The sequence below is a fragment of the Micrasema longulum genome, unplaced genomic scaffold (assembly GCF_059751315.1).
Source record: "Micrasema longulum isolate JH-2025_06_02 unplaced genomic scaffold, ASM5975131v1 h1tg001581l, whole genome shotgun sequence".
Lineage (NCBI taxonomy): Eukaryota > Metazoa > Arthropoda > Insecta > Trichoptera > Brachycentridae > Micrasema > Micrasema longulum.
The window spans coordinates 53597-73678 of NW_028278764.1; the positions used below are offsets into that span (position 1 = coordinate 53597).

The 20082-nt window shown below is 33.7% G+C and overlaps 1 protein-coding gene across 1 annotated transcript in view; it reads left to right on the forward strand.

Moving 5' to 3' along the window:
• The first annotated feature begins 1258 nt into the window (after nt 1-1258).
• The window catches only part of RasGAP1 (Ras GTPase activating protein 1), an 89550-nt gene continuing 70726 nt past the window's right edge, over nt 1259-20082 (forward strand). Inside the window, exon 1 of the mRNA XM_088236600.1 lies at nt 1259-1344. Coding sequence (XP_088092726.1) covers nt 1260-1344 — 85 coding nt within the window. The 5' untranslated portion in view covers nt 1259. The remainder of the gene's footprint in view (nt 1345-20082) is intronic.

Here is a 20082-nt window from a genome sequence, read left to right on the forward strand (position 1 = left end):
ACCGAAATAAGTATATCACTTATATGTTATGCAATGCGCTAAATAAACAAACTGTTTTGAAAAATAATTTCTGATCAAAACTGAGAGAATTGAACACTATTATCTGGCAATCGGGAGATCATAGATACATTTTACAAAGATAATTGATTATAAATTTTGGGAGAGTGCATAAAATAGAGATTTTGGAGAATTACATACTTTTATTTATTTAAATTTTTATTTTATTTGGGAAACCAACAGCTCAGCATACATATTTATAGTAAACAAACAGATCAAGTGTATAAACTCAGAACCAATAACAGATTTCCACAAAGTGTACAAAGTTAGTAAAGAAAATAAGATACACATACATAAATACATTGAATATCTTTAAGTTTATACATTTAAGATGTTATTTTTTTTCAATAATGAAAGAATGTACATTTAAAAAAAATAAACAGTTCTTGTAAATGGGGCGGAATTAGGACAAGGATGCATGAAGAAAGGATTAGGAGGGGAAGGGAGATGTACACATTTATTATTAAAATGTCTTTAAAGTTAAATGCATTTTAAGTGTCAATTTTAAATCTGACGGTGATGTTTGTGTAGTCTATGTCTTTAAATTTTGTATTATACACTGAAAAAGTCTTACGAAAAAAAGCAGTTTAAAATATGATGCTTTACTTATTGGTACATAAAACAGGTGGTACCATCTACAAATCCAGGCTAGAACATGTATTGTTATTAAACTAAGTCATTCTGCACAGTCAACTATTCCTGTCATAATTTTGGTAAGCTGTAGTTGGTCCGCACACACTCTGCGGTATAGTAAAGACGTGAAATACCGAATATGACAGAAAGTTGAATAAATTACGCATGAAATCGAAAATTTTGCAAAACTTTCTCATATCTATAATAACAGAGGCCCTGACAGATTTCTAGATTAATGCATGTATCGAAGTCGGTATTTTGAATCCATGTATGATTATAATACTTTTTACAAATACCTTACTACACATTGTATAATATAAATAAAGTGAATAAACGTGACCTTATTAGGAATCCAGTGCCAAGCGCGCTAGATCTATCGTTACGAACGGATTTTTTGTTGTGTTTTCTCACGCCATTGATAAGTAAAATCGCGCAATTTTCCTTCCTCAATGAAACTTTCCTGACAAATCGGATTCGACGTTCATTTTAGTGTGGTGCCTTCAGCTCTCGGCTCGTCGAGTCGTGTCGTTCACAGGAAGTGGCCGCGGAGTGAGAAGGCGCTAATGCTAATGAGCGAGAAAGACAGTTATGGATTCAACATGGCCGGCGATGCCCGTGAAGTGCGAATTGAGGAGAAATTAAAAATTAAAATCGGTACGTGAAGATTCAATTCAGTGCTCATTTGTTTTCTAAATGGTTAAACATATTTCTACCGATGTTGTGCGATGCGTGTTTGTTCAGTGCTGCGCGTCTCCGTTCCCTCGAGTCAAAATCTGTTGTCACCTCTAACCGATTCAAAACAGGTGGTGCCGCAGAAGTTGACATAATACAAAAAATCGACGTTAAATCAGAGTGTTTCGTTTACACGGACCTTCTACGACGTGTTTTCTTGCGAAAATTACACAAATTGTGTCTTCGAACGGCGAATTTTGGGCGCGGAGAGCTCTTTTCTAGAGTACCTAACCCCCTTTTATATCCTAACATTTTTTGTTATGAATGAATGAAATTTACTGTGCATGCGTACCTACTGCTAACGATTGGTCGAGTTGTAAAATAGGTTTCGACTCATTCATGGAGCAATTAATGACGATGTATTACCATATTTGTGTTATAACCGAAGAATTATTCACTTTTCCGTCGGAATACTCGTGTTTTTATTCGGAGTTAATGACATTCTGACATTAGTCGTTCGGATGGTGACCTAACCTTACTGTCAATTCATTATTCGGTCGATTTTCATTCATATAATTGGTTGTTTGTTTTTCTTTGTTGAATCAGACGCCTTAATCCGTGAAAGAAAACGAAGGTTAAACGGAAAATCACATTTTTACACACTGAATTAAGTTTATGGACTCTTTGAATGGTTTTGTGTAATGTGAATTTACTCGGCGGCGGCCATAATTTCGTATTTATGCGATCATGTCACTATTTCGGACATTTTCGTATTGTTCGCTATTCGAAAAATGTTTAAATTGACTTATTAAATTGCGCAACCGAATCGTTTTAAAACTTGATTGATAATGATTATGCAATTTGGTTCCCCTTACAATAAAAAAACTAAATTCGAATATTTATTTAATGTTGAGCTGGTCAGAAAAAAAAAACAAATGCGTAATTTGAAAATTCTGAATTTGAATTTTCATCTTAATTTTCATTTAATATTATTTTCTGTGGCATAGTCAAACTTTATAAAGTTATCCCTGAGACCATGAGATATAAAAAAATCTCCCTCAAAGGGTGAGAAACATTCTCATAAGTTTTAATTATTTATTTTTAATGGACGAAGATCTGATTAAATATCACAGACATAAGTTAGTTTATAATTCTATATAAATATTTAGTTGTAATTAAAATATGTAATTTTTATTGATATTTTGAGTATGTCCAAATGGCTGTGCATAAGTATGTACTATGTATTGGTATTGCAACAGAGATGAAGAACATTTTTAAGAAAAGAAATGAGTGCGTTTATACACTAGAATATTTCATAGTCCCTTGGACGGGTATCTAAAGCGTAAGACTAATCACCTTCCCTTCATGTAACAAAAATAATTGAGATCTGCAGTTTGTGCACCAATGCAGTGTCCTATGCACCATTCGTTTCGGACAGGGGAATGATGAAACAGAAAGGATCTTTTAGTTTGTCTTATTAATCAGAACAACCAAGAAAACATTATAATTTTTTTTTTAATGCAAATACTGCAATATTTTGATTGAGCTCGGATTTGAGCCCAGGATCGATAGACATCTACTGCTTTTTCACAGAGCTACAACTCCTAATTCCTCCATTTAGCGGTAAGAGTTTTAAAACTATTAACTAACATCTTTGCAATCATCGGATCTTGTATTAAACTTAATCACAAACATAGATTTTAAAATTGATTTCAACAATTTTAAAACATTCGCACACACCCTCCTTATTTTTTGGAATATTTTACTTGGTATTGAACCGTCATTGATGATTTGGAGTAAATCTTACTTAAGGAGATCTAAATTTGTTAAAACAGAGAAAAAAACATTTTTGAAAAGGGAATATAGAAGTCCAGGCATTTACAGGGCTTATGACCTGTCATTGGCTGGATTAAGTGGCCACTTAACACACTGTGTAACATCCACCATTCTGTCCATGTTTGAAAATTAACATTTCCTCAACTCTTCCATCTGTTGACTTTTGTGAAGCATGCCTAGACTTCCATATTCTCTTCTAAAAAATGTTTACCCTCTGTTGCAATGAATTTAGATCCGAATAACTCCCTAGGGAGGAAATCCAGCCTATCTGCAAACATTTAGACATACTCAAAACAATGTAATTATTATTATTATTATGGATAACTTATATAGCGCAATTTTCGTAATAGAATACCTCAAGGGCGCTTTACAGAGTGATTATATAGAGATATAATTTAATTTTAACTTTTTTAATTTAAGAAAAACAATGTACTTTGTCACCACATGCTAAGGATTTATTCAAATGATTTAGAGAACAAGTGGGTTTTAAGTTTCTTCCGAAACATCACTTCACTCTCACAGTTTCGGACCTCTGCTGGGAGAGCATTCCACACCGTAGGGCCTGCGACCGCAAATGCGCATTCGCCGAATTTAGTGCGCTGTTTGCGTAGAGGTTTAATAACTTCTTATTTCTAACTGGGACACTTAATGCTGACTGTTTTTATAGGGACATAAAATCTCCTACCTTAGTGTTATAATACGCCACTATTAGAGTAACCCGTACGGACAAAAACCATTCTATGATTAATAACCACGAAGTTACCTACAGTTTACAGCAACACAACGGGCTATAGGTACTTAGGTTGAGAATTGCAGACGCAAACCGAAAGCGCACATTATACGTTTGTTGTTAAACTTAAAATTTAGAATGCTTTTGTTCTATTAGACAGAGCTCAATGAATTTTATTTCAGTTAGCGCATAACAGCGTAGGCTAAAGGTTGTGTGTGGGTTTGTCGCACTTTTTATAAGGTATTAAATCAATGAACATAGAACCCATCTCAGATCCCTAGAATTAATGTTAAACTAACTAAAAAATATTTGTTGTATTTACTAAAAAGATTAGTTAAAATATAGATCATTTTATTTTATGTTTTAAAAAATAGGTACTGATTGTTAAGAAGTCAAATTTTTAGGGAAGCATTGGTTCCTATTTTTATTTATTAAGGAAAAACAACAGTTGTTATTTACGAATACAAAATATAAAAAATAGTACATACATCCAGTTAAAGTTTTTCACAAATATAATGATAGAACATGTTACACAGTAAAGAGAAAAATACTATATTATATAAGACATGAGAAAAAAAAAGAGCTCGTAAGAAGGTTAAGGGATGAGCAAATAGAGTGGAGGAGAGGGATTTTCATAATATAGTTGACCAATTCAAAATTTTGAAATAATAAAATAAACATACTTAAAGGAACATAAACTTACTACACTGACAAATGTTTCAAAAAGTTTTTTTTTAAAGTCACAAAATTTTGTTTTAAAAATATCTAGCTTTGATTTCTTTGATTGCCTTTTTCTGTAGAACTTGAATGTTTTAATAATCAATAATAATAATAATCTTTATTAAGCATTTTAAGGAAAATTCCAAATGAGGGAAGTTCAGTGTTTAAAAAAAATATATTTGTTAATAGACCATTAAACTAAGCCAAAATTTATATTTTTATATTTCGTATTATCAGCGCTATGATTTTTTAAAGTTTTGTATTTATGAAAAAACTCCGCATTGACGTCAGAGGTTCTTCTCTGTCAGTTCTCCCGATTGGTTCGTTTACAAAAGCAAACCGGATATCCTTTACAGCGCTCATATCATTGGTTGGTTCATATGAACCAGTGACATCGTTGAAAGTAGTGCGTTTTTTTTTTTTTTAATTTGCGCACTTTCAACAAACATTCCGTACGCTCTAATTTTTACCACGCGCAAGAAATCATTTTTTGTATCCAATTTTTCGTAATGCTGTAAAGTTCCTCATTACATAGCATAAAATAGCATAGCATAGTTTTAGATTTAGATTTATTAAGAATATTGACAATGATATTATTTCTTTCGCTTTTAAAATTATATTCATGTCCCTGAGCAGAGGGATGACAATGTCCATCTCCAAATTTATCTATCAAAATAATATTAGCGTATATTAAGCGTATCTCAGGCAAAGCAATGGCTTTAAACTTTTTGCTGAATTTGGTCATTCCATGTTTTTCTCTTCCTTCTCATCTACATCCATCAACATTCGCGTCGTGAATCTTTTTAGCCGTTCTTTCATTGTCCATTCGTTCTACATGTCCAAACCATTCCCGGAATGAGATTCAGCCTACATTCATCCTTATTTTTGCAATTCCACACTTCTGTATATTTGTCGACACCAGGGCTCTAATTTCGCCTCCTGCCACAAAGGTTGATTTGAGCGCACCGTTTACCCCGTTCCTGGCAATCTCCCTCTTTTCAACATCCTTCCGAGTCTTTTCATACCAATATTTGAGTTTGTCCAAATGTTTGTAGACAAAATACTGGATTTCACCCCCTCGGGAGTAATTTAGATTTTTGTGAAGAGATTCATCTGAATGAATTATTTCACATACTAGGCAATGCCTGAAAACAAAAACAAACAACAAAAATAAAGGTTTCAGCTCTATAACTTCACTAAAATCAACAAATGGAAGAATTCCCTTATTTAAGGTATTCTCCATCCCTGTTGTAATTTGTTATCTTTTCAAACCTATATACAGAATACCCCCTTTTATCCTTTTCATCCCTTTCAAAAACCATCACTTTCGATTTATCCTCATTCATTGGCAAATCTCTCTCATTGATGTAATGATAAGTATATAATTAGATCATTTTATCAATGAATACATTATCAGTAATTACTATCTTTAATATTCCTGAAATAATAATATATAAGTATTATCTCAATCACTGATAACATTTTTAATCCATGTTACATAGAAATCATTGTGCAGTTCTTATCAGTTATCATACACTTGTATGAAAGACTTCATAGATGGGTTATTAATGAGTATCTTTTATCTAAAAAAAACCTCTTTTATTTGAACACAAGCAATCATTCATAAAAGCAGTATGTGGAACCACAGCCCGTCGTGGGCCCCGACCTTTAGAATATGTCTCCATTCCTCCCTACACCCTGCGGCTCTTCTCCAGTTCGTCAGGCCAATAGCTCTAATATCACTTTCCAACTCTATCCAGCCATCTTAATTTTGGTCTACCTCTGCTTCGTCTTCCTTCCGGAGTGGTATAAAGAATCTTTTTGAGTACAACTATCATTCATTCTGCGCGCATGGCCCAACCATCGTAATCTTCTTATTTTTCCGGTTTGGGTTCACCATACAGTGCCTCTAATTCGTGATTAAACTGTCTCCTGCACACTCCGTTTTTGTTGACGCCACCAAATATCCTCCTTAATACTTTTCTTTCAAATACCAATACCGTGTTTTCATCCAGCGTTTGGCACCATACGCAATCACCGGTCTGAGGAGAAATGTAAATGTCAAATGTGACGAAAAATTATAACAAACGAAAATAATGATTTAGGTTGTTGTCCTGTGGCTAGTGTCGTGGACTCACGAATCGGGGTTCGAGGTTCGAACCCCACTCTACCCCTTCTGGATTACCGTTTTCTAACAGTGAGTTAGTTAGGCTCTAAAAATTTATGTATTTTGTATTTTATAATTGTTATGAAATTGCTGTATTCAGTCGAATAAAGAGTGATTGTAGTTCTACGTGAAATTGAGCCAGAACCCTGGACGAGTTTTTTCAATTCGATGGCTATTCGGGTAAATTTCCTGATAAAGGAAATCGAGTGGAGACAAGTCTGTCTCATAGTGTAGTGCTTGGCATATTCACCCACCATGCTTGACGTCCTAGGTTCGATTCCCGGCAGGGTGGACATGAAGTATTGGTTTTACACTGGAACATTTAATTGTTTCTGGACCTGAAGCGTCAGACTGAAATGGCACGTAATAAAAATGATTTAGATGCGCTGTGACTGAAGTGCCAATGCGGTGCCATTTATTTCTTCTCATGCTCGACGGTATTGGTAGATTTAAATTACTCACCAGGAAAAATAAATAAATAATATTTACAATAATAATAATAGTAATATATTTTGCTGGAATTGCTCTCAGCTGTTTTCGTCGTCACATGCTTCGTATTTTTGGAATTTCAGTCTAGAACTCATCTGTGGCATGTAATTCCCAAGTATTTAATTTGATACAGCGTAATTTATTCTTCATCTGCCTGGACATAGACATTACAGATTACAGTATAATGATCAGAACCTCTTTACACTGTTTTAAAATACTACTGAACAAATATTGAATTAAACAAAAACCTCTATTAATTTAACAAGATCAGAATCTAAGCCGTCGAGAGTTACACTCACCATAACCAAATTTTTGTTCAAATCCAGTAAACTCGAGCATTTGCATAGAAATACTACACAGGTTCTGATATCTCAAATAGTAAAAAGTCACATACCAAATGTGCATAAATGTTCATGTCTGAAAGGGAATAATCTTCCTTACAATTTTGTTTTCATGTTTATATTATTTGAAAAAATCAAGGTAATTAGTAAACGGTCGATATTTTAAAAAAAGTGAATGGATTTTTATATAATGAAACCTATCCACTTTTTTTACATAGTACTGCGTGGAAATTATCCAAAAAGAGGTTATGGTGTACTTAATTATCACACTATAATACTTTTTTTTCCAAATTGTTAAATAATGTATCAACAAAATGAAAAAGTGTATTTTTCACAGTGGATGGGTTAAAACTGCAATCTAATTGCTAGGTCTCATATAAAAAGTCAGTCAGCATACTTATGTGTTATCTGTCTCATACTACAGTAGAGTATATTATATATTTACGTTGTATGTAGCTTAGCATTCCCAGTGCTTGTATGACCTGAACTATCAGGTTAAGGAACACAACTTCCTGTGTAGATAGGAGCATTATATGTCTTGCTATATCTTCCTGCGGCTTACTTGATAACTCCATATGTTTTATCCGATGGAAACATTGCCCCAATATTGAGAAAAGTGTCTCGGTTTCCCGAACGGAAGAAAATTCTTATAGCGCAAATTGGACCGGAGAGATTGGACTTGTTGACCAAAGTATTGCCAGTAAAAATCATCTGGTTTAATACAAGTAAGATTAGTGAAAAATCAGTTAAAATTGTTGCCGTTGTCTTTCTTGAAAACCAATCCAATATAACGATTTCAGGACCCCGATTACAATGAGAAGTTCACAGAGTTATCTTCAATTGTCTACAAAGTGAAATTGAATTTTCTGTACAAAAATATGCATATTTTGTATGAATTTACTTCAAAACATGTTTAATTACAGGTTACCGATGAAGTTACTTAAATTTTTCCACAAATATACACATTTGCATACATAAATTTCCATTTTACTTTACAGACAATTGAACGAACTCACTGTTATCAATATGTATCTTTCTTGGGTGATCTCGTGTAAGTTGGATTCGTTCCGATGTTTCGGCTACCTTGCAGGACCCATCATCGGAGTAAACTGTGTGTTTTGTAAAAAAAACTTCGGTACCCGGAAAAATCCGCAATGGTCAGCGCGTTGCCTACCACGCAAGAGGTCTCAGGTTCGATTCCTGACATGGTTGATATGAAATATTTATTTAAAAGGGTGTTTTCTCACTAGAATATTTCATAATCCCTGGGCCCCGATTACAATGGGAAGTTAACAGAGTTATCTTCGACTGTCTATAAAGAAAAACCGATATTTGTGTACGAAAATGAGTATATTTGCATTAATATTTAGAGTATCTCGTCGATAACCTACAATTGAACATGATTAGAAGAAAAAATTGTATGCATATACTGATTTTCACTCAGAAAACTTAATTCTACTTTGTAGATAAAATTGAAGATAAATGTTGACTTCCCATTGTAATCCGGCCTCTGGAACGGTACCTGAAGTGTAAGACTGATCATTACCTTCATGTAAAAAAAATATCAAGACACGCTGGGGTTTGTGTACCAATGCAGTGCCCTATGCACCATCAGGTGCGGAAAGGGGAATTATGGTGATGCTGATAATTTATAAAATGATAAAGGCATTTGTTGAATTTTTTTAAAAGTACATGAAATGCCTCCACTTCTCTACGAAAAAAAAATATTTTTTACACCGTGTATAACGGAAGTCAGTCGTCATCTGTATGCATATCATTTGGCAATGCTCTAATATTTTTAAACATTAATTTATTTGTTTTGTATTCTTATTGTTTATGACTTATTTTGTGTTAATTTTTATGATAAGAGAAAAAACAGTAAAATTATGATTATCTTTTAAACGTGTCTAATGGCGATGTAGAGCACTGGTGTATGAAGCACGTCTAATATAGGCGGTGATATAACAGACATTATGTTTGGTGGAGTGTTTCCATTCATATGTTAGGTGATATGGAGGTACACTCACACCTGTGATTAGTGTTGGAAATTCATTCATACGACATTTCCGTACTGTGAGTGTGTGCGCGCGCTGATAACAAACCATTGAATAAGTAAGTGTATATCTGGCATTTGAAGTGCGAGAAAACCAGAAATATCAAATAACTACAGTACAATTGTTTTCGGAACATTCGCCCAACAGTTCTATTTAGAAATGTACGGATTCCCAAATTAAACACGTCGACAATGTGCTGTGATGCACTATTATTATAGCTATCATTGAATTTCGTATCCACTTTTTGCAGAATTTTAAGCTGCGTGGTATGAGCCGACACAGATATTGATATTGGACAAAAATTTTCAAAAACCCTCTTGTAAGACGTTCATAAATTCAATAAATTTATATCACACGAAATTGAGGCCCGTTTTCACAAAGCATAATATCTAAAAAAAAAAACAAGATGTTTTTTTTTGACAGAAATCAATTCTCCTCTATGAGATCTATCGATCGGTGAAATATAATTTTAGGAAAACGATATATGTATGTGCGAAGTTGCAGCTAGTCAAATTGGATTGGATTATCATTTTATTGTGTAATAATATGAAAATATTTCAGAAATAACATACCTAAATGTAGTCATATAAAATATAACAACAAATTATTTAAAAATGATTTCACGCAAAAGTAAACTTGTAATATATTCTCAACACAAATCAACTTTTCTATGTATTCCTATCTCAATATTTAGATAGTTTTTGTGAAAATTCGGAAAGTTTGGATTTAAATGAATAGTCCACTGCTTCTATATTATTGATTTCCAGTATATGAATTCAGATGTAGAATTTCTATAAAATGGTATTTTTGCTTTTGTTAGAATCCTCGTAATTATAATTTATTTTTTTACATAAAAAACCTGATAATTTTACTTTTTGGGGCACAAGGTAAGAAAGGGCTCACAAACAGATAACAAATTTTACTAGAGTACAAAAAGACGAATAAAAACCCTGTTAGTGGGATACTGGGTTCACGTATTTAATAAAATAGGGTTTCTATTAATGTAATGTACATAATACATACAATCACAGAAATAAAGAAACAAACATGTCTACTTTACATTTTAAAAAGTAAAACTCCTTTTTGAACTGACAAAATTGAGCTCCTTGCAACAATCGTATCGTATTTTTGCCAGCTGTGACCTCCATGTTCCCGAAGATTGTTTACCTATAAGATTGGCATGCACCAGCTGTTTAAATGGTGGTTTTACACTTATTCTTCTCTGGGTGTATGTCCGTTATCAGACGTCTGCGATCATGTTGGCCATCGTTGTTTTATTTACGGCTGCTCGACTGAAGACTTGGCATACCACCACCGCAAGTTCTTCAGCCTGGAAGTTCTTCTCTTCCCAGGCCATATTCTGCTTGCAATTTTGCCTTGTATACAAGATGTAGGATCTCACATTTCTCTGGGTGCCTGTATGATGTGTCCAAAATACTGCAACTTGAAAATTTTACATCCTACTCTAATCTAGAAATCTATCTACCCATTGAATTTTGAGGATCCTTCTATAAACCCACATCTCAAAGGCTTCCAATTATTTTATGCTCTTTTGTCCGAGGATCCGAGCCCCCATTCTGTACAGGAGCACGGAAAACACGTAGCACTGCACCATGAGCATTCGAAGGATACTATTAATATCATGGCTGGATTGACACCTTTCTCATCTTGATGATCGTGTATCTAGCCTGTTCTAAACGGCCTTTAATTCTAACGCCGGTTTATATTGCAATATTTTATTGTCTCTGGACTAATTTTAGAAATGTAAGGCTGATGATGGAGTTACTCCACATTTGGTGCAACGATGCAGTCTGATTTGCAGCATCAGGAGCGAATGAGGATAAGATAATGATAAAGTATCGGTACTTAAATTAAATGCCTGTGGAGTTTGTACCTATTTAAAATACAAATCATGACATATTTCCTTAGTGAACGCCTTGTAATGTGTATAGGTGTATAGGTCGTCTCTCTTTCAACGCCCCTTCAAGAATATTTGATATATGCATTGATTAAATCACCATACGGTTTCATAGCATTCAGCGTCCCCTTTTCATTTTGAAAGGAACTGGTGTATTGCATCCTGGATGGGACTGATGTTCCTTTGATTTGCGTAATTAGCATTTAAAATGATAATAGTGAATATATATTATGTTTTGATATCTCTCTGCCAGTATAGACATGTTTTTTATTCATAATTGTTTATCATCTCAGAAACTAAGACAGGGTTTTCTTCAATTATCTGCTTTGAGGACTGTCAATTAGCATTTGTTTGATAAATTCATTTACTCTCATACTGCATCCATTTAGAGTATATATATATTTTTACAAAATCTATTTATGTAGTAGCTGGTAAAAAGGTTATAAGTAACCAGTAAATTAAAATAAAGAGAAACCTACTTAAATTAAATCAGGGATCTAGGAAGTCCGTATGCTTACTGGGGGTGAAAAGACAGACAGGGGTTGAAAGGAGGGTGAACCCGGGAACAGGGTGAACTGTGCACTAAAAACAGCCTTGGCAAATAAATGTTTGGTGCAGGAGATAGAATGAGGAAGTTCCGTGGTTTTTTAAAAATATTTTTTATTTTATTTGTTATGGGCTATCACACTAAGCCAATTAAAAAAATATGTATATTTATATGTATCGTATTATCAGCTCCATGATATTTAAAAAAAGTTTTGTGATTTTGAAATTACTCCGCCTGTGATGTCACAAGTCCTCCACGGTGAGTTGTCCCGATTGGTGGATCGGCTTCCCGGTACTCAAAAATGTATCAAAACACTATCATCGGTTGATTTCGGAGAACTTGTGGCATTGTTCAATGTAGTTCATTTTTATCAAAATAATTTTTATGAATTTTTTCATACATTTTGGAGAAACTTCGCTGTGCAATTAAATGCTCTAATTTTGACCACATGTAAGAATACATTTTCCACATCGAATTTCCCGTTGCACTGAACTTCCTCATTAGCAGTTCACAGTAGAGTCCTTTTTAGAGAAATTAGGCTGAATGTGGTAAAACTATGCACGATAGCTGAGATCCGCACATTATGTAAGGCTAAGACAAGCATTATTGACAAAATAAAAAAGGAGTCCTGCGGTATTTAGATCCGTAGAGTGAATGGTTAGTGCAAGTATGGCTTAAAGGATTTACAACACTAATATTGATGGACGTATGGAGCGAAAAAGACCAAGAAAGACATGGCATGACCAAATTCAACAAATACTTTAAGATAGACATGTCAAGAGTCTGAATAATTGTTGTGCATGTATAAAAAGATGTATTTATTTTATTAATTTATTCATTCAAAATTACACTCCTTTGCTTATTAAGGCTTTTTAGGCTCTGCCCGTAATAAGGTAAGCCATGATAATTAACAATAAAAAAATAAATAGTAAAATTAATTAAATTATAAAAACATGTGATGGAATAGAATAACAATTCTGAAAAACAATGTGCAAATAAATGATAATAAAATTCCAAAGAATAATCGGGTATATTAAAATATAAATTATGCAAATTTAGTTACGTACGTAATCAAATATACCAAATATTAGTATCATTGAAATCAATAGAAAATAATACAAAAACATAATTGAGATTTGGTTTTTATTAACTCCACTCTATACTCAAGGCACTCTCTTAGTACCCATCCACAATTCCTCTTTCTTCTCTAACTCATATAGTGTCCATGCGGCTCGATTGTGGAATCATCTCCCCTTTTCTCTTTTTTCCTTTTTCCCATTGAGTAATAGTATTGATTTAAGGTAATTTATCTACAAATACATTTATTTATATTTTTGTATATCTTTAGCTTTTTTTATCTTTATTTTCTATTGAATAGGTATGTTTAAACTTGAAATATAAAAATATTTTTTTTATTTTATTGGTTGGTTGGAAGAAATTGCCATTTGGCAATAAGCCTGCCAATGTACAATTAAAATTATGTACAAAAAGTTAAAATAAAAAATAACGTAAGAAATTTGAAAAATAAATAATATGCCAAATAGCAGTGAGTAGTAAATTAAATAAAAGAAAAATGAATGGTAAATAAACATCAAAATGTCAAAATGTATAGTAAGCAAATAAAAGTGTGGATGTCGAGGGAATGAGGTCTGTGTACGAAGTCTAGTGTGGCATTCTATCCTCTCTGGCTAGCCCCACGAAAAATGGCGTGATGGTTTGTTTGTTTTGTTTTCATGTAGCCTCAAAATAGTATATATTCTGGTCCACAATATTAAACATTTTTTATGTTTTTTTTTTTACACACCACCCTGTGATAATATGTCCAATTACATCAGATCTAATTATAGATCTCCGATTAAAGTAGTTTTATTAAAAGTTTAGTATGAATGAAGTCTCCCTGTAAACAATATGAACCATGAGGTCTTTGAGTCCTTGTTAATCTTGCTATGTAGATAAGATAAATATGATTTATTCGTTTTACAGACTTAATAGATTCACAATTTAATTTCAATGATTTTGTTATTTTGTATATTTGATTACGTCTGTGACTGCATAAATATGTATCCATCCACACTAATATTATAAATGCGAAAGTGTGTGTTTCCTTCACGTCTCAACGGAGCGATCGATTGACATATTTTTTTGCACAGGGATAGCTGAAAAGGTAAGAATTAAAATAGGATACTTACTTTTCATCCCGAAAATTAAAAAAATACACCAATTTTTTTATATTTAAAGTAACAATCAACAGCATTCACTTGAGTTTTGACAGCTGTGATTGTCAGTTAGTGTAGTGTTTAGCTCCAGTAATTTTGCCATATTTGTGTGGTTTTGTGATTGTTTCCAAAGTTTTTTATAGTTTTTCAATGATTGCTGGTAAAGGAGTACTTCTCAGATAAGCCAAATCTATCTTTATTTTATTATTTTGATCTTAATTTAAGTTTTCAAATTTCATACTACTGAAATTTTAAGTTTCAGTAGTAAATTGCAACAATAACTTTTTTGTTTTTTTTCACTTTGTTGTGCAATTTTATAGTTTCAAATAATTTAGTTTTGTGGGAATATGGAGAGATTAAAAACGCAACTTAACGAACCTCCCGATATCCCCTCTACATCTTCATAAAACACTTCATTATCTTCTCCAATTTTACCAAATATAGTAAGAAAACGGTACCAAAATGATTCTGTCAAAAATATTCAAAATAATACCTCAAACATCCTAACCCACATTTCTCAGTTATCTTATCTATCAAACCAACCTTCATCTTCAGATTCAGTAGATATTAGCATTAACAAATACACGGAGAGAGACAGTGCACCTTTCTGTGTTTTTGTCCAAAAAAATGTTACTCCTAACTCATCTTTTTCATTAAATATTATCGAACTTGGCGAACTCCCGCATTCCCTTAATATTTCCAATATCATACCTCGTGCGGTAATATGATATCTATTGGCCGAAACCGCGTATCTGTACAATTTGTCGACCTTTTAGCGGCAAACGCTTTTATGGATGATAATTATTTGGAAACACATCGGGATAAATTGTTTATTCCATTTCATATGGTCTCTCCAAGGGTCTGGTCAGAGGTATTCCTTTGGAGTGGACTCATGAGGAGATAATTAAAAATGTTGAATTGCCAAATGACACCGGAAAAATCATAAAATCTCCCAGACTATCGAAAAAGGTGACTTCGCCTGGCGATCAAAAATTTTCATAGGTACCCGCCCAAATAGTCCTTCTAACCTTCCAAAGGCAGATTCTACCAAAGAAAATATTCGCATTTTATTCGGCAATAGATGTTGAACAATACATTTACCCAACAATTCTTTGTTTTTCGTGTTGTAGATAAGGACACACCAAGACATTTTGTAGGTCTAAATTTAGATGTTTCAAGTGTGGATTGGAGCATCTGGCAGGGACTTGCTAAGTTGAAATTCTAAATTCCATATGTGTCAACTGTTCAGGAAATCATTTAGCCGCAAACAGAATCTGTCCAGAATACCTAAGACAAAATATCATCAAAAAAACATGACCGAGAAAAATATTTCGTACAGTGAAGCTGCTAAATCCACATTTAGCAAAGGAAAATCATACGCTGATGTTGCAAAGTCTCCCTCTTCTTCACAATCCAGCAATGCCCAACAACAATTTTCTCATCCACAATCTTCGCGGACAGTTTTTAAAGAATCCGCTCCGAGGTGATTGTTTATTCCTAACATTAGTAAAACAACTCTCGACAAATAAAAGTCCTTTCCATTTTTACCATACACAAATTCTCCCGATGGTTGTGCTCTTCAGACCGGTAATAAAGAGGCCGGTTCTGTAACATCTGATAATTTATCACATCTACTCTCACAATTAATCGTACTTATTACTTCAATGATTGAAACCCCCCCAAAACCATACAACGCTGCCAAAACCATTTCCAATTCAACTCTCCAAAATCACGACGCCTCATAAAATTTCAATCTCATTTAATAATTTTTTTATAATAAACGTCGATTTTTCGCCAGTGAACTGTATTTATTTATTTTTTGTATTTTTTTTGCACCACAACAGGCCAGGAAGCCCAATTACAGTGGTGAATTACATCACAGAACACCCAGGCTTGAGAAAAATCACATTTAATTTTTGTGTTCTCACCGGGAATCGAACCCGGAACCTTCCGTGTGCGAGTCAAGCGTCTCGACCACTACACCACGGAGGCCGCCAAAAATTTATGAGGAAAACAAAAAACAAACCGACACCAGCGTTGACTTAGAGATTACACACGCGTTGATTTATGACTGCGATAACTTAAGCATATTCAGTATTGTTCATTGTGATCGCTCAAATGCTTAGCATGTTTTAAGCACGATTATAATCTCTCCTACACCAGACTCTCATCTTAACGACATGGAGTCAAAATTATCTATTTTACAGTAGAATTGCAGCAGCGCTATTTAGAATAAGATGGACTTATGGTACCTTTTAAAAGAATACAAAATAGATATAGCTGGCAAATTGGCACCTTCACATGCTCTAACACTTGAAGAGATTCCATCCCACTCTTCAGCCGTTCGTAATCATGAATCCTGGTTTAACCCGCTCTTCCAGATCGAGGAGTTATTGCTCCCTCTTAAATACGTTAAAATCTCATCTCCTGGCTTAGACATGATCCCATACGCATTGATTAAAAAATTTCCAAAACAAGTTTTACTTCAATACGTCAATATTCTAAATAAATTTTTTGAAATTGGAAAAAATTCCGGCTGATTGGAAAATCCAGCTGATAAGATTTGGCACAATAATTATTGTACAAGAAACTGCACAGCATTTTGCGCAAGGTTTTGTATAATTTTTATGACTAAGATCTTGTATTAATTTTTGAGCTTTATACTTATAACTGAAACTACAAATATATTTTGCAACAATGAATAACATTTCATTACAGAAGTGTACATAAAAATGTGTATTTTATTACAGTACTTCATTGTAAATTCAAAATATGTACTTGTACTTTAAATAAGGATGACTAAGCGTGTGTGTATGTGTGTGCGTGTTAGTGTGTCTTTGTAACCATCAGAACAAATTTCCTTTGTATTGTTACTTTAATTACCTTTGTCTCAATGGGGACTATAATATTATCTTGGAATATGTTAAAATAATTTATAAGTATTTTTAAACGTCACATACTCCATTTTAGTATTTTCAAGAAGCCATTATTCTAGTTTAATATTGAATCAGGGTTCGAATAAATTAAAAAATAAACAAAGTTTAAATTTAAAAAAAAACAATACATTCATCTTAAAAGTGTTACTTATTTTTAAAAAAGATAAAAATTGACATTATGATTTACCTGAATATTTCTAGTTTAACGAGTTGTAAACAACTATTGCAAAATTGCAATTTGGTTCTAACCAACCAATGAAATAACAGGTGTTATTTGTATAATTTTAGTTTCAAAATGTAAGCGAGAAAAAAATACGGGTACAAAAATAGAAGTAAAAACATGTGTATATAAATTAATCAGTATTGATACTGGATCAATGGGAAAAGGGAACCAAGAGAGAGGAAAAAAAGAGATATAAAGGAAGAGAAAGGAGATGTTTATTCAGGCGTGATTTAAACAGAGCGACTGTAGGAACTCTTTCTTATCTTTGATAGAGGATGGGACATAATTCCACAGACGAGACGCATGGATACTGTGAGTTAGAGAAGAAGTTATAATTGTGGATGGAAATTAAGAGGGTGCTTTGAGATTAAGAATGAATGAGAGCATGGACTTATGAGCGCTAGGACTATGAAGTGCAGCAAACAGAACTGAAAGGGTGTGATAGTCTCCACCTATTTGCGAATGAAATAATATATGGATGTGTAATTAAAGCATTTTCTCAATACAAACCACCGCCGTTTTCTGCTTAGCGCCACATCTATCACAATGAAAGTCTGTTAGAGAAAAAAAAGCAGAGGAAAGCAATTATCCTTAATGCCATATTAATATGTGTATTTAATTGTGTCGTTGATAAGCGCACTTACAATCAACATTCTTATTCTCGTAGATGGGGGTCGATGCTTAATAAGCTCCTGACTTCACTGCGACCCGAGTAGATCTATTGTGACGGGTCCCCGTAAGTTAGTTCTCGCGCTCCGACCCCGAGTCCGGGTCCTTAAAGTAACGGACTATCGGGTAGGGGGCGAGTGCTCGCATCCTCAGGTTCATAGAATGTTTATTGGTGTTTTCATTATCTCCACTGCCAAACCTAGAAGTTTCAGAAAAGTTCATTCTAGCAAGGTGTTTATCCAGTCTGCTGTAAGTGCTCTAGTGATAACCATCACTCAGTTTCCGCTGAGTTTCATGAGGTTGAAAGCAAACTTTTGCTTGCTTTCAACCTCATGAAATAGATGGCAGTGTTTTTGATTGACATTATAAAAAATTAACTGCCATTACTTATGGGGTATCCCTAATAGTTTTATCTCCAAGCCAGCGTATGGACTTAATTCACATTTAATGTCATTTTTATTATTGGATTCAGGCGTATCTAATTCATCATTCCTCTATTGTTGCGTCTTCTCTCCTGATATAAGTTTTCCCACAATTTCATTTGTGCGATAGCGTCTGTAATGGCCTTTTGCTAAAATCATTAATAATCTGGGCCCATTGTATTTTTTTTATGATTCACCTTTATAATTTCAGTTTTTAACTGTTTTATTAATTTGATACAGACCTTGTTAAGGTAATTTAATTTAGCAAATTAAGAAACAAAAAGATTATAATTATGAGAAGGTATATTAAGTAATTAAAAATAACCACCATATTCAAACCTGAAGTATTTGCTAACTAATTTTAATCACCGATCCAATTAGATAAACAACACACTCTTCCTCTGACAGATAAAATTAAATATCAATCTTCTTATATCGGGTGTATTTTTGGGCTCTTAGCTACAGGGAAGGCCAGGTATGTAACGAAAACAATCTTTGGTGTAATGATTATTTTTTACTTTTGCATTTATTTTTTTCTCAGCTATTTACTTTAAATTATGCAACATAAAGGAACATTTTTTATTCAACTTTAAGTACTTTGTCAGGTTTATTGCCAATAAATGGTAATTTCTTCCACCTAATAAATAAAATAAAAGGATTGAGGTAGAGAAAGGAGATATTTCTTTAGGTGTGAGTTAAGCAGAGCTACTGTAGAAACACCTTTGAAGAGGTTGGGAGATGTTTCCACAGTCGAGCCGTATGGACACTGAATGAGTGAAAGAAAGGGGAATTGTGGATGGGCATTTAATCATTTTTTATTTTTTATATGTGAGTTGCTTTATTATTTACCATGCCTATAATATACAAGGTTTATATATAAAAGGTGGATTTTTCTGCAATTAAATTTCTTTAAATTTATCTAAACTGTTAGGATCAGGAGGGATATACTTATGTGGACCAATCGGGAACTTCTCAGCAATTGCTCATGTGGAGAGGAAACCACTTAAAACTCTTCAGGAGAAGCCGGCCTGTTGGCAGTAGTCAACGGGCCTTCCGTTCCACTAGAGGAGTGTTTGCCGTTTTGTTCCCTACTTTGGTTTATTTTACCAAATGCCTGCACTATATTGACCATGCATGATACTACCTCTCGTGTGAGTTCTTTATTACCTATCACCGATGGGATGTTGCGTAGATCCTCACCCAGGCTTCTGCATCTTGCCTCCAGCTGTTGCCTTTGAAAGCTGGATGGGCATTAAGAAGGTGCTTTGAGAACAAGACGAAGACGTAAACCATAAAATGATAAGCGTTGAAATTTTTCATGGAGGTATATACGAGGGGATTAAAAGCAATGACGCCACTGTCCATGATTACTATTTTTGGGAAGACCAACAAAGCCAGTACCGACAAGACTATTTCCTCAAGTTCAATGTGCTCATTCAATTTTAAATGAAT